This window comes from Ursus arctos, unplaced genomic scaffold (genome assembly GCF_023065955.2).
Source record: "Ursus arctos isolate Adak ecotype North America unplaced genomic scaffold, UrsArc2.0 scaffold_36, whole genome shotgun sequence".
Taxonomy (NCBI): Eukaryota; Metazoa; Chordata; class Mammalia; order Carnivora; family Ursidae; genus Ursus; species Ursus arctos.
The window spans coordinates 14,334,345-14,354,764 of NW_026623050.1; the positions used below are offsets into that span (position 1 = coordinate 14,334,345).

The 20,420-nt window shown below is 42.0% G+C and overlaps 1 protein-coding gene across 1 annotated transcript in view; it reads right to left on the bottom strand.

Moving 5' to 3' along the window:
• FBN1 (fibrillin 1) overlaps positions 1-20,420 on the bottom strand; it is a 225,713-nt gene that overhangs the window by 27,888 nt on the left and 177,405 nt on the right. The window contains exons 43-50 of the mRNA XM_026518436.4: positions 18,955-19,026; positions 15,399-15,524; positions 12,455-12,577; positions 8,663-8,788; positions 6,281-6,397; positions 5,316-5,444; positions 4,595-4,714; positions 2,086-2,211 (exon numbers count right to left, since the gene is read on the bottom strand). Of these exons, the coding sequence (XP_026374221.2) occupies positions 2,086-2,211; positions 4,595-4,714; positions 5,316-5,444; positions 6,281-6,397; positions 8,663-8,788; positions 12,455-12,577; positions 15,399-15,524; positions 18,955-19,026 (939 nt within the window). The remainder of the gene's footprint in view (positions 1-2,085; positions 2,212-4,594; positions 4,715-5,315; positions 5,445-6,280; positions 6,398-8,662; positions 8,789-12,454; positions 12,578-15,398; positions 15,525-18,954; positions 19,027-20,420) is intronic.

Below are 20,420 nucleotides of genomic sequence, written 5' to 3' on the forward strand. Positions count from 1 at the left end.
AAAATTCAATTGTCTCTGTTGTCTTCAAGCTTATGTTTCTTTTAAATCTAGATACATTCTCTTTTCCTTCTATCATCAATCGTTCCATAAACCAGCCTTGTCTCCCCACTACCACTCTACCCTCCTGCTTCCTGAAAAAGAAAAAAATCTAGCCATTACACGGGCTCAAACACATGAAGTTTACAGTGAGCCGAAGTGACAAATTCCCTTCACTGAATTTTGTAAGTGGGAGTGGCCCATTTATATCTGTGGCCTGCAGGTACCCAGATCTGTTCACCTGAGTCTTATCACAAAACTGTTCCTTCAAAAACATTATCTGTGGGTCTGTGGAATTTTCTCATTTCATGGGCAGTAGAAGCCTGACTCCTAATTTGTCATCTTATAAGTAAAACCTAGCTTTTCATTCCCTGGCTTCGGGAAAATTTGTGCCCTCTGGGGGATTTACATTTGCTTGTGGTGATTCTCTAGATTTGGTTTTTAGTCAAAGGTGCTCACAATGGGAAAGAGAGCTGTGCTTGCCCACACACTTTAACTAGGACTCACTAGGATGCCTGTTTACCAGTCCATCTGCAAAGAGCCCTTAATGACCTTTGAAATTTCACCAGAACTACAAAAGTCACTTTCCCTGCTCGCATTCCTCAATTCTGGCTCTGCCTCTTGGAGCTGAGCATGTGGCAAGGCCGCTCACCGCTGGGCTGACCCTTCCTGCAGCGCTAGCTTGCCCTGTGACAGGCCAGTGCAAATTGAATTAATAGCCTATGAGTCTCCTCTGGCCTGCCACATCGGCAGATTCACACCTGGTTTCTCACTGCTTTCTTTCCGAACGTGGGCCAAGCCAAAGGCACACAAAAACAAGGGAGTAGGACTTAGAATGTATCTGGCTTGGTCGGTACCATAACAGACCATCTGCTTGAATCAAGAACCACCCCATCCGCAAGCCTGAAATCCACATGGGCTTCTGACAGCGACCAACCTACGAGATCAGACCAACCAGAGAATTCTCAACTCCCCCTTCACACTTCTAATGTTGGGTAACAAAAGGGGCAGTTGAAAGGAAGGCAACAGTCAATCAATAGAATAACAAGAGTAACTGAGAAACTAACAAAGCTTTGTTACCTAGTCAATATGATTGGTTGGGCAGGTATTATTATGGTTGTTTAAAATGAAGAAATTGAACTTCCAAAAGATCAAATGACTTGCCCTAGGCTACAGATGGCAGAGCTGAGACCCCAAAACCCAATTTTGGGGATTCGAAATGCTATCCATTGCCTCTTATTTAGTACACGGAACCAAACCAAACTAAACCAAAACAAAATAACCAAGAAAAAAACCTGCACAATAAAATGACAAACAACAACGGAACACAGAGGGAGAGGGGAGAAATATGTGTGTTTGTGGGGGTTTTTTTGTTCTAAATTCATTAAACTAGTATGTATAAATGGATAGCCACCCACCAGTGCATTGTTTACTAAAATCTAAACAGTTTTCTGGGATATAATATACTGAGTTAGGATTAAGTTCAGGCTCCCTTTTTTTTTTGTTTTTTAAGTTCACAAGTATTAGTCCTGAAAAACAGAATATGTCCCAGCAAGCGTCCAGGTCAAATTTATTTTTCTGTTTTCTTAGAAAATTTGTGACGTGAGGGCTGGGCACTATAACCTGGAAGCATATGGATTAATCTGCATTTTTCTGACTGAGAGCCTAGATTTTGGTCCACATTTATACCGAGTTACCTCTTCAGAGGCAGAGACCAGGGAGCCGAACTTCCCCCAAGGCTTCGCAGAATTCAGTGGCTCATGGCTGATCCCCCACTGACCTATCAGCATCTGTGTTCTTAGAGGGAGAGCTAGGCGAAGTGCCAGGGTAGTTGTTATACAAGCAACCAGAACTTGATGGATGAGTTTTCAACCTTAAAAGTAAAAATGAACTTTCTGACATATGGTAATCATTAGACCTCTGGGTGAATGAAAACTCTCCATCTTCTCTTTCACAAAGAATCAAAGCTTTGCCATGTTTAAGAAAACGAAACCACAACAAATAAACACAGAGTAATGAAAGTCTAAAGCCTTGTTCAAAGGCACTTACCTTGGCACCTTCTTCCAGTGGACGACAAGGAGAACCCATCTGGACACAGACATTTGAAGCTGCCTTCAGTGTTACTGCATGTGCCCAGGGCACAGATTTCTGGCTCTTCAACACACTCATCAATATCTGAAAGAATTACATGTGTCAAAGTCAAAACACAATGGAGACACCATCAGATACCAAATGCAAAGTGTGGAAGCACAAAGTGCAAGTGAGTTTCAAAACTCTTCCAATAATGAAGACTTTTCCTGTATCATCATGCTGTGAGTGGACCTCTAGGCTGTGATATCTTTTTAAAAATTAAACTTGAAAATTCTTGTTGTGAAAATGGAATCTGCAAGTGCCTTCTAAGGGATGCAATGAGAAACATCTCTTACCCAGATTCTGTTGCCTGGCTAATTAGAAAAGGTAGAGTAATTTTCTACCACCCTAAGCTAGGAAAGGAACAAGAAACTCCAGGGTCCGACTTCACCACTGCATAGAAAGCACAACCTTGAAATTTTAATTGTGTTGACAATAAGCTAGTGAGAGATCTAGGCCTTTGAACCAAAAATTTATTCCCCTCCGTCCATCTGCAGTGTTTTCCCCAACACCCTGTGCTATAGCCCTAAAACTATGAATTTTACAAGAATAATAGCACTCATGAAAATAATCTTGTGCAGCGTAAACTAAAGATATCACAGAAGACAGGGTTCCTAACTCTCATTTGCAGGTTAATTTTTCCCAAGACACAAAAATGTCTTTCTTGTACAGGCTAGTTTTTCTTTCATCATATAGATAATAGGAATTTGATACACTTATAATTGTGATGTTTCCTTTAGCATATTAATATACCGTAACCCTAGGAAGGGCTGATTTAAGGTGGTCTACAGTGAAGTTTGATGGCTTGGGTAACCTTATGCCCTCGTTTTCCTAGGAGAGTCCTTGCTCACGCTTGTTGTCCTGGCCTCATTGCTAATACCGCCCTCCTTAAAACTGTCTTGGTTTGGTCAATAAATTACATGATTACCCTACGTATGGGAAAAGTGTGGCCACTCTTCCCAACAGACTTATCTATCTTTTCCCCTGATTTTCAGCAGGAATTTGTAGTTAAAAAAAAGGTAAGTCTTAACTCTGAGCCATGCTATTTTTATGGAAATACCTTTTTTTTTTTCCCAACAAGACATGTATCTCTTATATCATGGGGCTCTTTATTTTTGCATTTGTGGAAAGAGTTCTACCTACCTCAAGATGTATTCGTATTATATGAGTTCCCTCCCACAAGGTCCAACTAAGAGGAAATTAGGAAATTAATTCCATTATCTTGATTTAATATTGTAAATACCACACAATAGGTATTCTCGAAATGTGCAACTCAAAGCGATTATCTTCCTGTTTCGGACAAAACCAGTCTCTTCATCACTCTGATGTCAGTACGTTGCCTTTATACGTTGCTTGTGGCGTGTTCATGCATCGGAGCTGCTGCCGCTGAATGACTGGCTCCATTCCCACGTGCCCTCCGCTCCCACATCCAATCTTTTCTTAAGAGAAAAGCCAACTTTTGTGAAACTGCTGAAGTATTTCTTTTTGTTGTTGTTTTTATCATTGTCTTTAGGCTTCTTTCTCTTATGGTAGGAATTAACCTATAGGTGATGACTTCGTAAGGATGCGGACAAGGATGGTGGAATGGGCACATTATTCAGTATTCGGGAAGTCGTTTTTCTGTCTATACATTTCCATTCTGTTCACCTTAGGGGAATTTTGCATTACTCATGGAGTAAATAAAGTTGATCTTTAGTAAAAGTAAAATAACACTTAGAATAATTTGCATTTAGGCCTAATTTTGATAAACCGTTTCCATTTAGAATATTGTCACTTTCTCCATGGTATTAAAAGTGGAGAAAATTCTTACTCATTATGGATTAGATACAAACCTATTTGAACGTGGGAGCATGACTTGGTGACGTCTTAAAAATCCTTTCAGCCTAGTTATTTATAAAGTTCTGGCAATTAATGTCTTCCATTTAATTCAATGACATATGTACTGGGGAATGCAGTACTATAAAATTTGCTGAGAATTTATTTGTAGTAACACATTTTCACTGCTCTATAGGTCAAAACAACATGGACAAATTATATAGCCACATTCATCCAACCTTGAATGTGGTCACTTAAAGATTTGAGCTGGACTCAGGAAGCTATTTTTAGTTGCAACCTATTGGCACTTAAAAACATGTAATCCAGGATTTTTTACAAGTTGCATAAAAGGACATTGGAAGAAAGTCAGGGTCATATGACCACCCATATGCACAGAGCAAAGCAGTGTCATCAGATATTAGCATGAGAACTGGATGTTCTTGTCTCATCATCTGAGTGCGAGAACGTTAAGTCAGACCCTCTGCTCTTGGATTTGTTTCTGATAAAGTATTCCAAAATGGAGACACCGGCACACCATCACATGACTTTGAGAATGCCAGTGCAGGAACAAATGCTGCTGGCTTCTAAACACTGATAGTCCTCTTCCTCCTACCTTCGCACTTGTCATTCTGTAGACTGTATCCAGGTGGACAAATGCATCTGTAGGACCCATCCAAGTTTTGACAGGTGCCTGGTGCACATTTTCCAGGTTCTAGAAGACATTCGTTGATATCTGCAAAGAAAAGGGAAAAAGAAGAGGTTCCCATTGGCGTGATTTCCCTCAAGCAATTAAAATTTCAAGAAGCTGGAATCAAATCAAAGAAATACATGAAACTACCATAGAGAAAAATTAATGAGTCAATAAAAAGAAGCTTTATCAGCTTTAAGAAGTGTGCAGAACAACCATATTTTATGTGATCTATCCCGAATTAAATATTTCCAGAAAAGTGTAGCATGTGAAAAGTCAATGGGAATGAAGATTTTTAAGGGCACCCAAAAGATTGTATAAGAACTTTCCACAAAGCTATTTTAAAGAAAAAAATATATATAAGGAAACAAATTACAGTTGCTTCTGGAACAATTTAACTTTCTGTTAAATTTAACAATTTAACTGTTCCCTGCAAATACAATAACTTAACTTTAAAACGTAACAGAGAAGTGTGTTATTTTACACACACACACACACACACACACAGAGTCTGCAGGTAGGATTAGTGTAATTCTACTCTGATCTCTTTCCTTCCAGGCTCTGAAAGATAGAAGGTGACAGGGACTCCAGGATTGTCTCACCTCTGAGAGCCCTGTTTGGAGGACCTCTCAGAGGTAGCACTTACCCACACAGGTCCTGCCATCTGGGGCCACCTCATAGCCTTCATTGCACTGACACTGGAAGGACCCCACCGTATTGATGCATTGGCCATTTCTGCAAAGGTTCCCATTGCCAGTTGCACATTCATCAACATCTGCCAAAAAAATATCCTTTGATATATTCCAAAGAAAATGTCATAATTCCAGCAATGATCAAAACCTTTAAAGGGAAAAATACTTATTCTTAATTTCAGTGGCCTTTGCTGGCTCAGCCAAGCATTGAAAATTCCAATAAGGATCTAGTTTGTAACAATACACCTGGCAATACACTCACCTATCAAGACCTAACAAGATTACACTATTCTATTAATTAGAGATTGGTGATCTATATTAGAACTTTATGTGAGTTTCACCCTGATCTTCCTTTATGTTTCATTTTTAAAAGCTAAAACTGAATTCCTAATACACAATATGGCTGAGGGTTTTATTAAGTATTCTCGTAATCAGAAGTATATAAAATTAGCCTCTAGCATGATAAACAATTTGGATCATTAATCTCACTTATAAATAACATAGCATGTTTTATAGTGAGGATTTTATAGATTCAATAATTGACTTCTTTTAAGAGAGGCTATAATAAAACATTGAGACAAGTCAGTCCACATTAGTCCTGAATTATGCAATTTCTATACAAAGAATCACTTTTGTACGTTGTAAGACGTCATCAATTCATTTAAAAATGTATTGAATTCACAGTATGGTACATATAAAAATTATTGCTGCTAATGAGGGATTTTAATAAAAGTCATGGCTGTAGTTACTCTCTTTGACATTTACTTAGGACATTATATTTGACAACTCCTTTAACCAAGTGTTGGGCATTAGAGGGCATATATTTAAGAAAACCGGCTGGCACCCCGGAGAGGCTGCTATTTGCAAAGAACGCACATGAAACGGCCTTCCTTCGGTGCCCGCCGGTTTGCATACGCACCTATGCAGTCGTTGTTGTGGGAAAGGATGAAGCCGTGGTTGCAGCGGCAGTTGAAGGACCCGATCGTGTTGCGGCAAGTTCCATTCCCACAGGCGTCTCGCTCACACTCATTTATGTCTAGTGGGAACAATGGGCAGAGAGAAACATGGCCATTAGCAGAAGAAGAGGTGAGTGGTTACCTGGGGGTTAAGGGCCTTGTGGGGTTCACAGTGCGTCCGGCGTAGGCTAAGAACATCTTGATCAGTGGCAGCTCCCTGTGAGCCATCGGGAAGAGCCAAGGATCTGAACCCTGGGAATAAACCGTTTCCTCGGTTGGCATGTGGAAGGAGGCAAGCTAAGGACATGAGAACTGGACAAGAAGTATTTTACTCTATTTACTTCTAGAATTCTCCACCCTTGCCACTTTTCTCAAATATTTTCACTTGGAAATGGAAAATTCTGGGCGCATCTGGGTCTTGATTTGCTGCCACCTTTGGCAAACTGCAGCCTTTCAGATTCTCACTCCAGTTTACCAAGAAGCAGTGAGTCACCTGATATTACCCTGAAATCAGCAACAAAATAAATTAGGTTTCTAACTCACCTGATATTTTTGACATCTCTTCCTTCTTCCCAGTCCACCCCTAAAAGCCCATGACTACTCCCACTACTGGTGACTTATCTCACCCTTCTAAACTGTCCCAAAGTGACGGCACTGAGTTGGGCTCTCCTGATACACTCTTGAGTTATTGTCTTTTTATTGGTCTATGACTTCTTTGACTATTTTGTAAAGCTATTTTGGCATCTTTTTCGTCTTTGCATTGCGCCACAGCAACTGACATCTTTCTTATAGGGCAGGTGTACATTATATTAAGAAGGAAATAAAAAATTAAAATGAAAGAAAGTTGCTCTTGCTGGTTTGAGGGACTGAGGCAGAACGAGGAGGGTGAGGGCACAGCGAGGGAGATGCTGGGAGTGAAAGACAACACCTCGGGTTAGCAAAACACAGTGTTTAGACTTAGGATTTCCTTTCCTTGCAAATTTTGGACATGAAGACAAGTTATCTGTGATCCTAAATCAGAAAGCTATTGCTGACCCCGAGGTGATCCAATGTGTGTGTCTGTGGTTGAAGACCGCATTCAGATGAGTCACACTGCCAGCAATCAAGAGCTGCTGCTTTGATTCATTTTTTAGCCAAGCTAGTGAAATTCTTCTGTAGGGCAGGCTCTTTGGTAGAGGGTTCCAGATAATCCAGATGGAAGAGGAAAAAAGACTGTTACGCAGGGTGCCATTGCTATGCAGGGGTAAGTTTCCCAGGAACAGGGAGGGCCGATGGTACTCCTTTAATTTAAAACCTGCTATCTGTTCCGAAGAAGACAAAACTCTATAAGAATATTCCCTAATGGATGAACCCAATTACAGTGAAAGCTAAGCTCTTAAAACATTACTCTATTGATTCTTCTTTTTCCGGCTGTGAAACTGAATCATGTTCATGAAGTCCCCAAAAGACTTAATGGATGTTGCTTGAAAACAGAAAAAGGAAGGAGGAAAAGAGAGAAAATGATTGATTAGTATTTGGTATTTATTCTAAATCAGCATGCTGATTTAGTACTGAACGCAAGGGGGAAGAGATTTAAAGTCTTGAGCTCTTTTTCCCTAGAAAAAGGTGGGTGTTTTTTGCTTTTGTGGGATCCATAAATTTGCCTTTGAAGATCTGGTACAAACTACAGACGCTTCTCAAAAAATGCTCAAACACTCAAAAGCTGCACTGTATTCCAATAAGGCAAACTTTGTAAAATAGGCTTCGTAAAATAATAGGCTATTAACATTAATAAAAAGTATTTTTTGTCTTAACATTTTTCTGTTTTTCCCTTAGTCAAAAGTTTTTCTGGGGCGCCTGGGTGGCACAGCGGTTAAGCGTCTGCCTTCGGCTCAGGGCATGATCCCGGCGTTGTGGGATCGAGCCCCACATCAGGCTCTTCTGCTATGAGCCTGCTTCTTCCTCTCCCACTCCCCCTGCTTGTGTTCCCGCTCTCGCTGGCTGTCTCTCTGTCGAATAAATAAATAAAATCTTTAAAAAAAAAAAAGTTTTTCTGACTTCATAAAATAATAGGCTATTAACATTAATAAAAAATATTTTTTGTCTTAACATTTTTCTGTTTTTCCCTTAGTCAAAAGTTTTTCTGACCTCACAGCCAAATGAGTATCAAGGAAGAGCTTTATTAGGTTCAGATCGCCACAGACGAAATACCAGAGGATGTTAATGCGACAGTCTGCTTGTGTTTGTATTTTACAAACAGCAAAACTAATACTGGAGGTTTAGTGTTAACTTTTCTATGTGTTTAGATGCAAATGAATTTCTCAATAGGCTATGAGTTAAAAATAAAACAATAATCACACACTCACCCAAACACATGGTTTGATCAGCATTTGTTTTAAAACCAGTGTGGCAAAGGCAATAAAAACTTCCAACTGTGTCAATACACTGTCCATGGCTGCAAATATTGGGGATTTCTTGACATTCATTGCGATCTGTGGATAAAAAGCATCATTAAGTATCTTAGGTAGAGTTTAAGAGACGATACTGCATTAAATAACTTACTTCTAGGTATCATGCTAGGGACTGATCCTAGCCCTAAACCAAGCCGGTGGAACAGACACTGGCATTGTATTTATTTTTACCTCAACATTAGTTAAAACGTACTCTCGTTTACTGGGCACATTCAGAGTACGTTAACAATTCATGAAGAGATGAAAAAAATGTTCTGAAAGGTGAGAAAATTTAGAAGTAGAAAGGGGAAGAAGAATCCATGCTGGGAGATAATCCGTTTGATTACGTGTCTCAGCAATACCATAGACTGTGGAATGAGTTAAGTATTTTGTCTAGTCAAGATTCGGTGCCTCAAGTCAAGGACCCTTCATGGCTTCCTTTGGAAATTTATATCAAAGTCAAACAAATCCCATTGCTAAGATAGGTTTTCCTGATGGACAACCCACACTGTCCCTGTTCAAGTTTCACTTTATTGTTTTGTCTTACTCCTATAACCTTCTGTTCCATCTCACCCAAGTCTTTATGGCTCCTTTTAGCCCTTGACAATTGTAATGATGTTCCTTTTTATTCATATTCATTCAGAGGAAAGCCCTGTCATCTTGCCTATGCCAGTCTTGAAGCTCTAAATTATATTTATCATCAACTGAATTGTTGCTCTCCTGAAATCTGATGATCCGAGGGGCAGAATTTATTAGATGAATCTACAAATGACATAATTACATGCCTACTTACGTCTCTCATTTAATTTTTTTTAAAGCTCTGAAGACTCTATGTTTAGGACACATGTCATCCGAAGAGCACTGTAACATCCTTGTTTTCCTACTGTCATAAAAGAGAGCCAACAGCAGAATGCCAACTTGAGTATGGATTCTGTAAAACACAGCAATTACCCTACCTCTGTCTGAATAATCCAAACTTGCTGTTGGCCTGTCTTGTCTACCGAGAAGACAGCGACTGGGAATGGGCACTTTTTGCTGCCCAGAGCAGTTGTGCTCATGCCAGGAGAGAAGACCTGCCTCGATTTCATGTGCTCGGGCTGCCATTTTTATGACTACCTCCTTCCAATACGCAGCACATTAGACTTGATGAATCACCATACAATTTAAGTCTCTCAAGTGAGCCTGAATATATTATCTTAATGGAGACGTTGGGATACAGCCGCTTAGGGGCTCCTGCTAGCTTATCTAGAAGTGCTTGTTAATCGAACAAATTATGATCATTCCCATTGGAGACAATGGGTTTAAAACGAGCAAACTGGATAGGCAGAAGGAATTTAGTTCCATTGCTAAGCTCTATAAAGGGAGCTGGTGTTGAGGAAGGGTGTCTCAGAGCCTACCAGAGTTGGACCAAACCTTGGGTGCTCTCAGGTAGTACTGGGTCTCCAAGTATGCAAGGCACTACGTCTGTATTATCTCTGGGGCCCCCAGGAAACGGACTACACTAAGGATCTTCCTAGAGAAGGAATTAGGAAAATTCTAATTAGGAATTTTCTTTCCCACATTGCCATTTCATGTTGGTTTTAAGAAAAGGAAACATGGAGCACGTTGAGGTTCTAATGGTAAAATAGAAAGTTACAATTTTAGAGAACTTAACTGTGACGTTCACTTTATCTGGAGAGCAGAAAACTAGATTTCTACGAGCACTAGGATTTGAGCTCCCAGGAAATTATGTCTCTGGGAGAGATAGGAGGTTTAAACAGGGTTTTAGGGGAAAAAACACATCGGACAGAGATCACAAGGAATTCGTGGGGAAGAACACGTCTTTTGCCTTTAGCTGGGCAAGACATTTCAGAAGGGGGCTGCATTTGCTCTAAATATACAGCTCCTCGGGTCGGACTAGTATCCTGGGCTTAGATACCTACTCACTCTCAACAATGTGGGTAACATGGCCATCTGTGACTTGGGGTTTGAAATGATGTACTTATAAATTCAAATAAAAATCCAATGATGGAAAGGAAATTTTGGTTCCTTTTAACTCAAACACAGGACAAGAGGAGAATTTCTGCAGTGTGCTTGAAAAAATGCCATGCATAGGATAGCACTGAAGACATTTTAACAGATTTTAAAAGATATAAATGACGATAATTCCAGAGTGAGGTCTTCAGCCCTAGAGGCTGAATAATTGCAAAACTCAAGTACATTCCCTTTCTTCTGAGGATTCCAGTGAATGAGGGAAAGGGAGCTTTGGCTACAAACAACACTCACTCACAGTACTTATCCCTGGTTAGTGCTGGATGAGTTTTATTTGTGCTAATGTTCTACAAGAAAATATGGCAGGGCTTAAGCCCCAGCAGGCCCTGGTTGGACGTGTTGTCTTGATGTATAAATAGCTCGTCCCACTTCTTGCCTGAGCGTGAAATGGTGTGAAACGATACGTTCTACATTATCAGCAATTCCTTATTTTGATTGGAATTATTCTGCCCAGTTTCAAAGAAATATAAATTAAGAGCAAAATGCAGGGAAGTGGTAGAAATGCCAAGTTACACTAGGGTATTGTGACTCATATCAGAGACGTCCCCACTTTTCCTGTCCTGTTTTTTTAATACACGGATAACAACTGCTTTGTTGACAAAATGCTAAACACTTGCACATGTTCCTTTAAACCCAACAAAACAAGCCTTGATTCTCAAAGTGAGTTTTTGTTCTGCTATTACACCCTCTTCCCACCAAGGTCTAATAAAACAATGCAAAATACCCTACGGAGAACAGTACGCTTCCTACCACTTAATCACTGGTAGGCAAGGAAATCCAAGGAAAATCTGACCACGTTCCCTTGTGTTGTTTCATTCACAAATGCATAAAATATCCAGGAAACTCCTTGGGAAATGAACCATAGCAAAATAACACATTCTTCCTGACCTCCATGCTAAATGTACAATGATTTATAATTACTCGAAACTCACATGAAAATCATTCTGAGGTGTAATTTTGCTTCTGGGCTGAAACACTCTTGTTTTAATTTTGTGCCACTGGTGAGAAGACGCCATCAGATACTTAAAACTTTACCATTCATTTACGCTAACTCATCCTTCTTATTTCTACCGCATCCATGACAAAAGTGAACAATGAAATGATCTATCCTCTAGGGGACAGGTTCTCATTTTACTGCGGGTGACTTATGGCCCATAAAAGGCTGTTGAGGTTTGCTGCCCTCAGTTCTGTTAGATGTTTAGGAGCGAAAGTGGTGCTGTTGGTTCTTTTTGCTTGGTTGATGCAGGTTATTCTAACTCCGCTCAGGAGAGGTTCACTGTCTAGAACTGGGGAGTGTGGCTGGAAAGGTGGACAACGTCCCGCCCTAAGGGGGATTATGTAAAAGGAAACCAAAAAACTATTTGGCCCTGAATACTGGTCAGGGGACTATGTGTGTGTGTATTTGTGGGACGGGGGCTTTGCAGCAGGGCAGGAGATAGGCAAATATGAAATGTGTGTACGCACATGATATAGTTTTTGTTTTGAAAACATCGCCTCTGTAAGTGTTTAGACATTTCAACAATTTTCCTTTTTGCTAGTCTAGCTCTTAGAACTCAGCGGTCCAAACCATAACTCACGTACTCTTCAACCTGACCGTCTCAAAAAACCTGCAGGTGTGTGAAGCGTGATGAAGGGCGGCTGCTGGCGGGCCCAGGCAGCCTGCGGGGAGCCACTCACCGTTGCACTGGCCCGTGGAGGTGAAGCGGTAGCCGGGCTTGCAGTCGCAGCGGAAGCTGCCCGCCGTGTTGATGCACTCGGCATTGCGCTGGCACACGGGGCCGTTCTGACACTCGTCGATATCTCCAAGCAGAAGAGAATTTCATTAGAAGGAGAACAGAATGGGGGGGTCAAGGTGATAAAGCCTCTCACAGAAACTAGATTTCTATTTTCTTATCTTGATCACTTCTGTTGAACAGACAAAGGAGCATTGAAGACTTATTTTCTAGTTTTCCTGCCTTGCTAACATTTTTCATAAATGCGAGTACTTGGTTTATGGCCACATATGGACTCTAATGATGCTGAGTCTTAAAAAAAAAAAAAAAAAAGTCACGAAACTCAGCTGCTGGGACCAGGACTTGGCATGGTCTAGACTATATATCCTAGGAAATGTCGTATTTTGCTCAAAGCCCCCAGGATTTTATGATTCTATCAGGTTGCTTTTGTCCAGAAGGTTCTGGGTTCTGTAAGAAGGCATCTCGAGACGTGTGAGTCACTTGGGATCTTGCTGCAGGGCAGGCTCGGATTCGGTGTGTCTGGGGATGGCTCGAGAGTCTACATTTCCAGTAAGCTCGCAGATGATGCTGATCCACAGACAGCGTGTTGAACCCAGGGCTGCAGAAGCTCCTGCTGAAATTACTGCCACATGGCACTCTAATCGAGGAAACTTAGTATGAGAGGTTGCACGTAAAACTCCTGAGAACAACCCAACTCTCACTATCAGAGAAAAGAACAAATGGGTATTGCGTGCTTCAGAGCTCTGACTATACTCGGGGGGTTATTTGCTTATCTTCGTTTTACCCAGGTAGTTAATCTAGTTCAAGTTCATGGCCCCGGGAGAGTTACTGCACAGTGCAGGCTATGCCATGGGCACAATACCTGTTCCCTGCCCCAGCACCTACGAAACAGTCTAACTCCGGCTAAGTGAGAAACGAACAGCCTAGAACACAGATGGAAGCTGGCCCTTGGCACCAGTACCGGGGTTCTACAAAGTGGGCTCAGCCAAAGACGTTCCCACAAGAGGGCGGCAAATACAGCAACTGATGCCTCACAGGTGTACGCTTTTGCGGCGGGGCAACCTCAGGACTACTGTTAGTCAGTGGGAGTTTCTTTCCTACGTCGGGTGGGGTGTGCCTCTCTGGGCAACAGCAGAAGCCTGCCTGCCTTGAGTTACAATGGACCCAAGACCAGCACCACCTCACCGAGCAGGTCTGCCCCGGTCTTACGAGCGTACAGAAACATAGAGGGCAGCCCGTCTCTGGAGAAGCCAAATGGTATCACGGACAAGCACTTCTGTGGGGCATCAGATGCCTTGCTTGGGATTATGTGCATACTTGGGAGGAACAGATGCATGGATGTTCCCTAAATCACTTCTGGAATCCATTCTAATTTCAGGGTTACTGAGGCGTGTATTAAATCAACCTTTGTTTTCTGATTCTGAGAGCTTAGAGTGTGCTGGGAAGCAGTTGACCCTGGACGAAACATTCATCCTGACGATGGATAACCTGGGAAACGGAACCCAAAAGTTGGAGTGCTTTGTAATCTCAATATCCACTGACTGTTACCCTGACAGCAAAGTGTCTTCCGTTGGTACAGCTGTGGGTTTTCAATCTTCTGTGGATAGCAAGGGCTAGGTTGACTTGGCAGTCATGGGGAGCCATGCCTATAGGTTGGGATCTCTAAATGGAAGAGAACAAAAGAGGCCCCAGGAAGGTGGCAGGCATCCTAGGCATGTATGAAAGGGGAAGACTGGCTATGAGGAAGACAGCCAATGTTAGATTATCTGCTCATCTGCTGTGGCCTCCTTTCTTTTCTTCTGCATCACGCTTCCTCTCGTGCTTCCTCTCTAGACACCTGATCCTTGATGGCCTTCCAAAGCACAGGCGCCAGGGCCAAGGCCTGAGATGACTGTCTCCCGAGGAAGGCTGTGAATGGCTCTCACCCCATTCCCCGCCCCCCCCCCCAACCACAGCAGGCAGAGTCAGGGCCATGTGCCCACTTGGCCACAGTAACTGAAAGCCTGGTGAGGAGAATTTAACAAGCATGTGCTGAGGACCATAACTTTACTCATGGTCTGTGAGTTGTCCCTAGTTCAGGGGAAAAAAAAGGTTTTTTAACATTAAAATGTTGACACATGTGCTCTAACACATGCTCTGAGGGGTAATAACCCTTTCTGACATGAACAAAAACTCTGCAAGAGGCCCCAAGTTTAAGTATTAAATAGACAATTATTCCAGCTATCCGAGGGCACATGGTATATTTAATAACCAGTAATGTCCCTTTTACTAAAACGTAAAAGTACACTATCTTCCCCAGATGTAGGGAAAATATGAAGTGCTGTGAGGAATGCACAGAATCACAGTACGTACACATGGCAAGGGGAGGTAATTTGGAAACGAAAAAAGTACCACTTGCACGCATGCCAACATTCTTCATATAAAATCGAATTTGCTGCTCCTGCCATTTGGAATTCTCTCATGCATGGAATATTTGCACTAACCTTGTTTTCACTTGGGAGTAGCACAGGCTCCGTTTGGAAGAGAACACTAATTCTGAGATGCGAGTAAAGATGGCCGCCCACCACCCATGCTCACTTTCAAGCAATGTGAAACAAAAGCAATCTACGTGACACACCCAGGAACTCAAGGCTTTCCTATATCAGCTGGGAAATCTAACACATTGTGTGTGTGGGGGGGTGGGGAACAGGCTGGGGAATGTACGTCCTGCTTTTTCCACGGGGAGTTAGGGAATTTTTTTTGCATGAAAAATGATGTTCTGCATGGTGCCCTACAGTCCTGCTAGAGCTTGATGGATTTCTGAAATTCCAATGTTGTGAATTTGGCCAAGCCTTTAAGCAGCTCGTCAGCTGGCTCATTTCTGGACATGATATAGTGACATCACTTACCTTCACAAACCAACAACTTGTCATTATAGAAGAAGCCCACTGGGCATTCACATCTGAAGCTGCCAACCATGTTGATACACACTCCATTCTCACAGACCCCTGGGATCTCCCGGCATTCATCAATATCTGGAAAGAGAGCAGCCACGCATGAGTGACGGCATGGTGCATGATCTCTGTGCAGGATAAATGGGCTCTGAAAGCCGGCAGCTTCTAACTCAGTGTTTACGTAAGGTCCAAAACCAAAAAAGAGAAAGTGCATGGGTGTTTGGGTGGCAGTGTGTGTGTTCGGTGGTGATGGAAATGGGGAACATCAAGCAATATCAAATTAAAATAATAAACGGCTTTTCAGACACTCTGGATTTAGTATCTAGATGTAGGGTCTGTCTTTTGGTTTTGTTTCAAGAAATCAGCTTTGTCCAGGTAAGAGCATCTTGGTACCCACTGGGCACTATGTACCAGATGAGTAGAATAAAGGGGCCTCTGAGAATAAGTGGTCTATCTGCCCAAAGTGTGTGGTGGTGTTTGGCTAGCATGGGAAAGGAGAGCTGGTGAAGCACAGAGGAGCCCATGGTCATGGACAACTTGGATCTTTCAAATTCCCCTTCAACACCCCTTTCCTGCTTCACATGGCTTTGAAAAGTGGGTAAGTTAGGTCTGGGAGTATAAGCTGGGCCCCAGGTGATTGTGGGGCCAGCACTGAGGAAGGACTGTTGCCATAGATTGTGGCTTCCTAAGGCCAGGGGCTGGGGCTGGCTGTGACACCACTGTTTTACCAGTCCCTAGCATGCCGTCTGGGTCAATTATAATTTGGCAAATTAAAAACCAGTATCTGGAAGTTGGATTGGTGAGCATTAAGACAGGACCAAAGTAGGATTGACAGCAGAGCCAGAACACAGGCTGCTAAAGCAGGGCTGGCCACTGGCGGGGTGGCCTTCTGGGCAGGTCTCACCTCCTCATGGGCATGGTGGTCCACTCTCTGTCTGACTCTGCTCTGATAATAGTAGTAGGAGTGTTAACAGTGTCTCACTTGCTATATACCTGGCCTATTTGTCACCATTCAACCTGGATTTACTCACTGAATCATCACAACCACTCTATGAGATGGTCTCCAGGTACCGACTATCAGCACTGTGCAGATGATGGAACTGAGGCCAAGCCAGGGGATGGAACTTGCCGAAGACCACACAGCTAAGAAGAGGCAGAGTCAGGATTTGATACCAGGAATCTGCTAACAGGCTATCCTGCCTCCCTCAGGCTTTTCCACGTCACAGTTTCACAAAACCATAATCCAATTACTTGTTATCCTGGAGGACCCCTCCACCATCCCTCGCTGGAGTCTCACAGAGCACTTCAGAAGCTGGGAGGGGATGTAAAGCTCTGGTCTTTCCAAACCACTAGGTTTGGAAAAGGTCTGTTACCACGCTGTTGAGATACTTCCATTGACATGTTCTAGTCGGGAGCCTCTGCAAGGTACTCTGTTTGCCTCAGTGGTCAGAAGACAGGCACAGTTGTATGTGGAGCCTGTGAGAGCTGCCACAGTCTCAGAACAATCCCACTCTAAAGCCAGCCTGCTTTGAAGGAGAAATTTGACAGACCGCAGGTTTATTTTAGACCCTTTGCTAAAGGGTTTAATTTTGTTTGAAGGCAAACTGATCTCTTTAATGGAAAAAACAGCTTAGTGTATATTGTTATTTTGAATACAGGTGATTATGTGTTTGAATTTTTCACCCATTTGTCATTCATGTTCTTAAAAGCTTATGCAAAGTAACATCACAACTGTGTACCATTAGCAAACAGAAAAACAATTCAGATGACGTTCTTTTAGTTCAAACATGAAACATTATATTCACATTCATTTATTTTAAATATGAGTGATGTATTATCAAGTTTAACAATAACAGACTGGGTCAAATTTCTAGCCATTGTTAGGCATAAAATAGCAAAAGGATATATTAAAAATTATATTTTCTTTTCCTGTCTGGATCTCATTTGAACCTCAACTTGGAGAAGTTTATATTTTAAGACAAGATTAATAAACTTGCTATAGTTTTAACCCCATACGAATGGGTTCTATATGCCAACAATCTTAAGACCTTTCAGAAGGAGAGTATAAAGCTCAAATAAAACAAAGTTTCTCAGTCATCTAAATATTTTGTCATGGTGGAATTTGGTAACAATAAGTATATTGCTAACTATCACATTTCCAGCTTTCAAGAGCTTGAGGCAAAGCAAGCTGTGAGTCAGGACTGGATTTGGGTCCTGGCTCTGTTATTAATTAGCTGGGTGACCCCAGCCGAGTCCCTTCCCTTCTCTGGGCCTCTGTCCCCTCAGCTGTAAAGCAATGCATTTGGACTACATGATGTCTGAGCCGTCTCCAGCTCGACTGGTGGATGATGTTGATGCTGTTTCGAATCTTTGCCTGCTGCTGCCAACCTTGGAGGGCAGGCCTTGAGGGGGACATGCTGCATCTGTCCATGGAGAACCATTACTGTTAAAGACCACTTATCTTTGGATCAGAGATTCTAGGGAGATGAAAAGATCTGTTTTGGGAAGGGGAAAAACAAAGCAGCGAGGGCCAGGTGTTTCATGCCAATGTCATTTAGCAGCTTTTCCTTCCAAACCATGAAGTTTCTTTGGACGTTGACTAGACTGTGGAGCCATATGGATTTGGCACTAAGGGAGCCAGGCTGATTGCTGGACCAGACCCTTGTTTTCTTAAACAAGGTCATTGGAAAGGCTGATGTGGATTTCAGTTTACTTATTAGAATAAGGTGGAACAAAGCAAGTGGTGATGTTTGCTACTAGACACAACTGCTCAGACTTAAGAGGGGCATCTAAGGATGCATATAAATCACACTGGGGAGAGAGTCTGAGAATGCAATAGCTTTCCGTCTACTTTTATGTTATTTGCTTTTAAACCACAAAGGCCTTGCCTCCGTTGGCCGGACGCTGTGCAATACTTCTGAATCTTGCACAAGCGTCTCTAGCACTGTAGTGGTCTCTGCTCCAGTTACCGGACGGGGCCTCCGGTTGGAAAGATTTTCTTTTTTTTTAAATTTCACATCTGCAATTCCCAAAGCAGATGACCTGAGGAGATTCCATGTGAGATAAAACCGATCCCCAAAAAGGCTTTATGTGAACAACCTACACATAAAGATTGGTATGCAAAGTCACATTAAACTCATGTCTGAGTCAGAAGGAAAGATTGGGGATTACAGTCAAATCAAACATCAACTGGCCCTACTCCCAGAATCTCTCTCTCTGTTGATGCCTAGGGTTGGTTGAACTAAGCTGGATTGTACTTTTGTGAAAAGGTTTCCAGCCCCCTCACTCACGAGCCACAACTGTTGCCGCCAATCAGGCAGAGCTACGCGGGGTGTTTGCACTTTGTTTCGGACTAAGAATCCGTGTTTCAATAAAGCTAAATGGCATTGTGTAACTATTTTTTCCTTCTAGGAAAAAAAAAAAAAACCAAACTGAGAAAATAAGGGTGTGTTTCCCGTCTTTAAACACAAAAGCAAAAACAGAAAATTCCAACAATGGCACTGTAACTCACCAACAGGTAACCCGGTGTAAATGTCAATGACGAAGCCCGGCCTTTGACTTCCACAAAGTGTAGCAAATTCATCTGTGATGATTAAACAAAGATGGGGAAGGAGGGGCGAGAATAAGTGTCAACAAAGAGCGATGACTGGGCTGAAAGAACTTACTTCGTAAATGTCTTCAAAAATATTTATCTGTATTTTGAAGAATTTCAAATAAGAAATAAATCTGAAAGTTCCCCCAGATGTTGTAACCTTGCCCTTAAGGCAAACACTGAATGAAAAGTGAGCTCATGTTGACGTATTACTGAGGAAGAAGCAGAGGTCTCCACATCAGAGCCCACGCATTCGTATGAGCTTGCCTGTAGGAATTTGGGTTTCCAGAAGGATGTTGTTCAGCTCTGAACCCAGGGACTGGCAAGAGTGCCTCTTTCCACTCGCATTAAGGGATCTAGGATTTGAGGAATGCTTACAAAAGCCATTTCCGCAGCAGATCGGGGGAGACCGTAGCAAATCTAGCCAAGTGCTTGACATCAGGTCTATTAATGACTAATTCAGTTCAAACAACCAGCTTATGTCATTACTTCAATTTGGGGAGATGGATTTTGGTACAGCTCTCTCGTTCTTTCTCTCTCCCTCCCCCGACCCTCTATCTTCCTCTCGCGCGCCCAGAATTCATCAGAGTTGATAATAAAGGATGAATGAAGTGTCATCTGCAGTCCCTTTTAACTCGGAGGTCCCGTAATTCCAGATCCCGACTCTAACTGATAAAGCATGGCTTCGATCTAAGCTCAAGGTGGCCATTGCCCTACTGGTCAAACCCGCTGAAAATTATAAAAGGTTTCTGGAAGTGTTTTAATCAAAATGTAGCATGTTCTCTCCCTAGTGCTTTATTTCCTTGATATGTGAGTGCCTGCTTCTAACGAGTACAGTGCCGGCTGACACTGGTCATCCGGACAAACTTCAGGAGCTCCCAAAACGCGTGCAGACTATATACCTAAAGAAAGGCCATGACTCGATTTGGCCAAGATTCAGCATGAAGAAGAAATCTTGCATTTTATATTTAGAAAATACTTAAGTTCTTAAAAACTCAGGTATTTCTGAAAGTAAATGACAGTCTTTATTCGGGGTTTCCAAGGCTGTCTGTAGGGAGAATAATGATCCATTGAGATTAAGAAAAAATTCTAAGACTTCTATTTCTCTTTGTAAAATCTAATTCAAAAATTTTTGTGCATATTTTCTAATAGAACACTTTGTGAAAATAATGCATGCAATAATAAATGCATTTTTCAATCTAACTGAAAAAACACACATATGGACATATACACATGTTGTTTTACATGAAATACACGCACCAAGTACATGTAACCTCCAGCTTTTTTACTAATAGGTATGTGTAATCAACAGATTCGAAGACCATTGGTCAAAAGTAGGGGTTAGCAATTTTTTTCTTAAAGGGCTAAAGAGTAAATATTTTAGG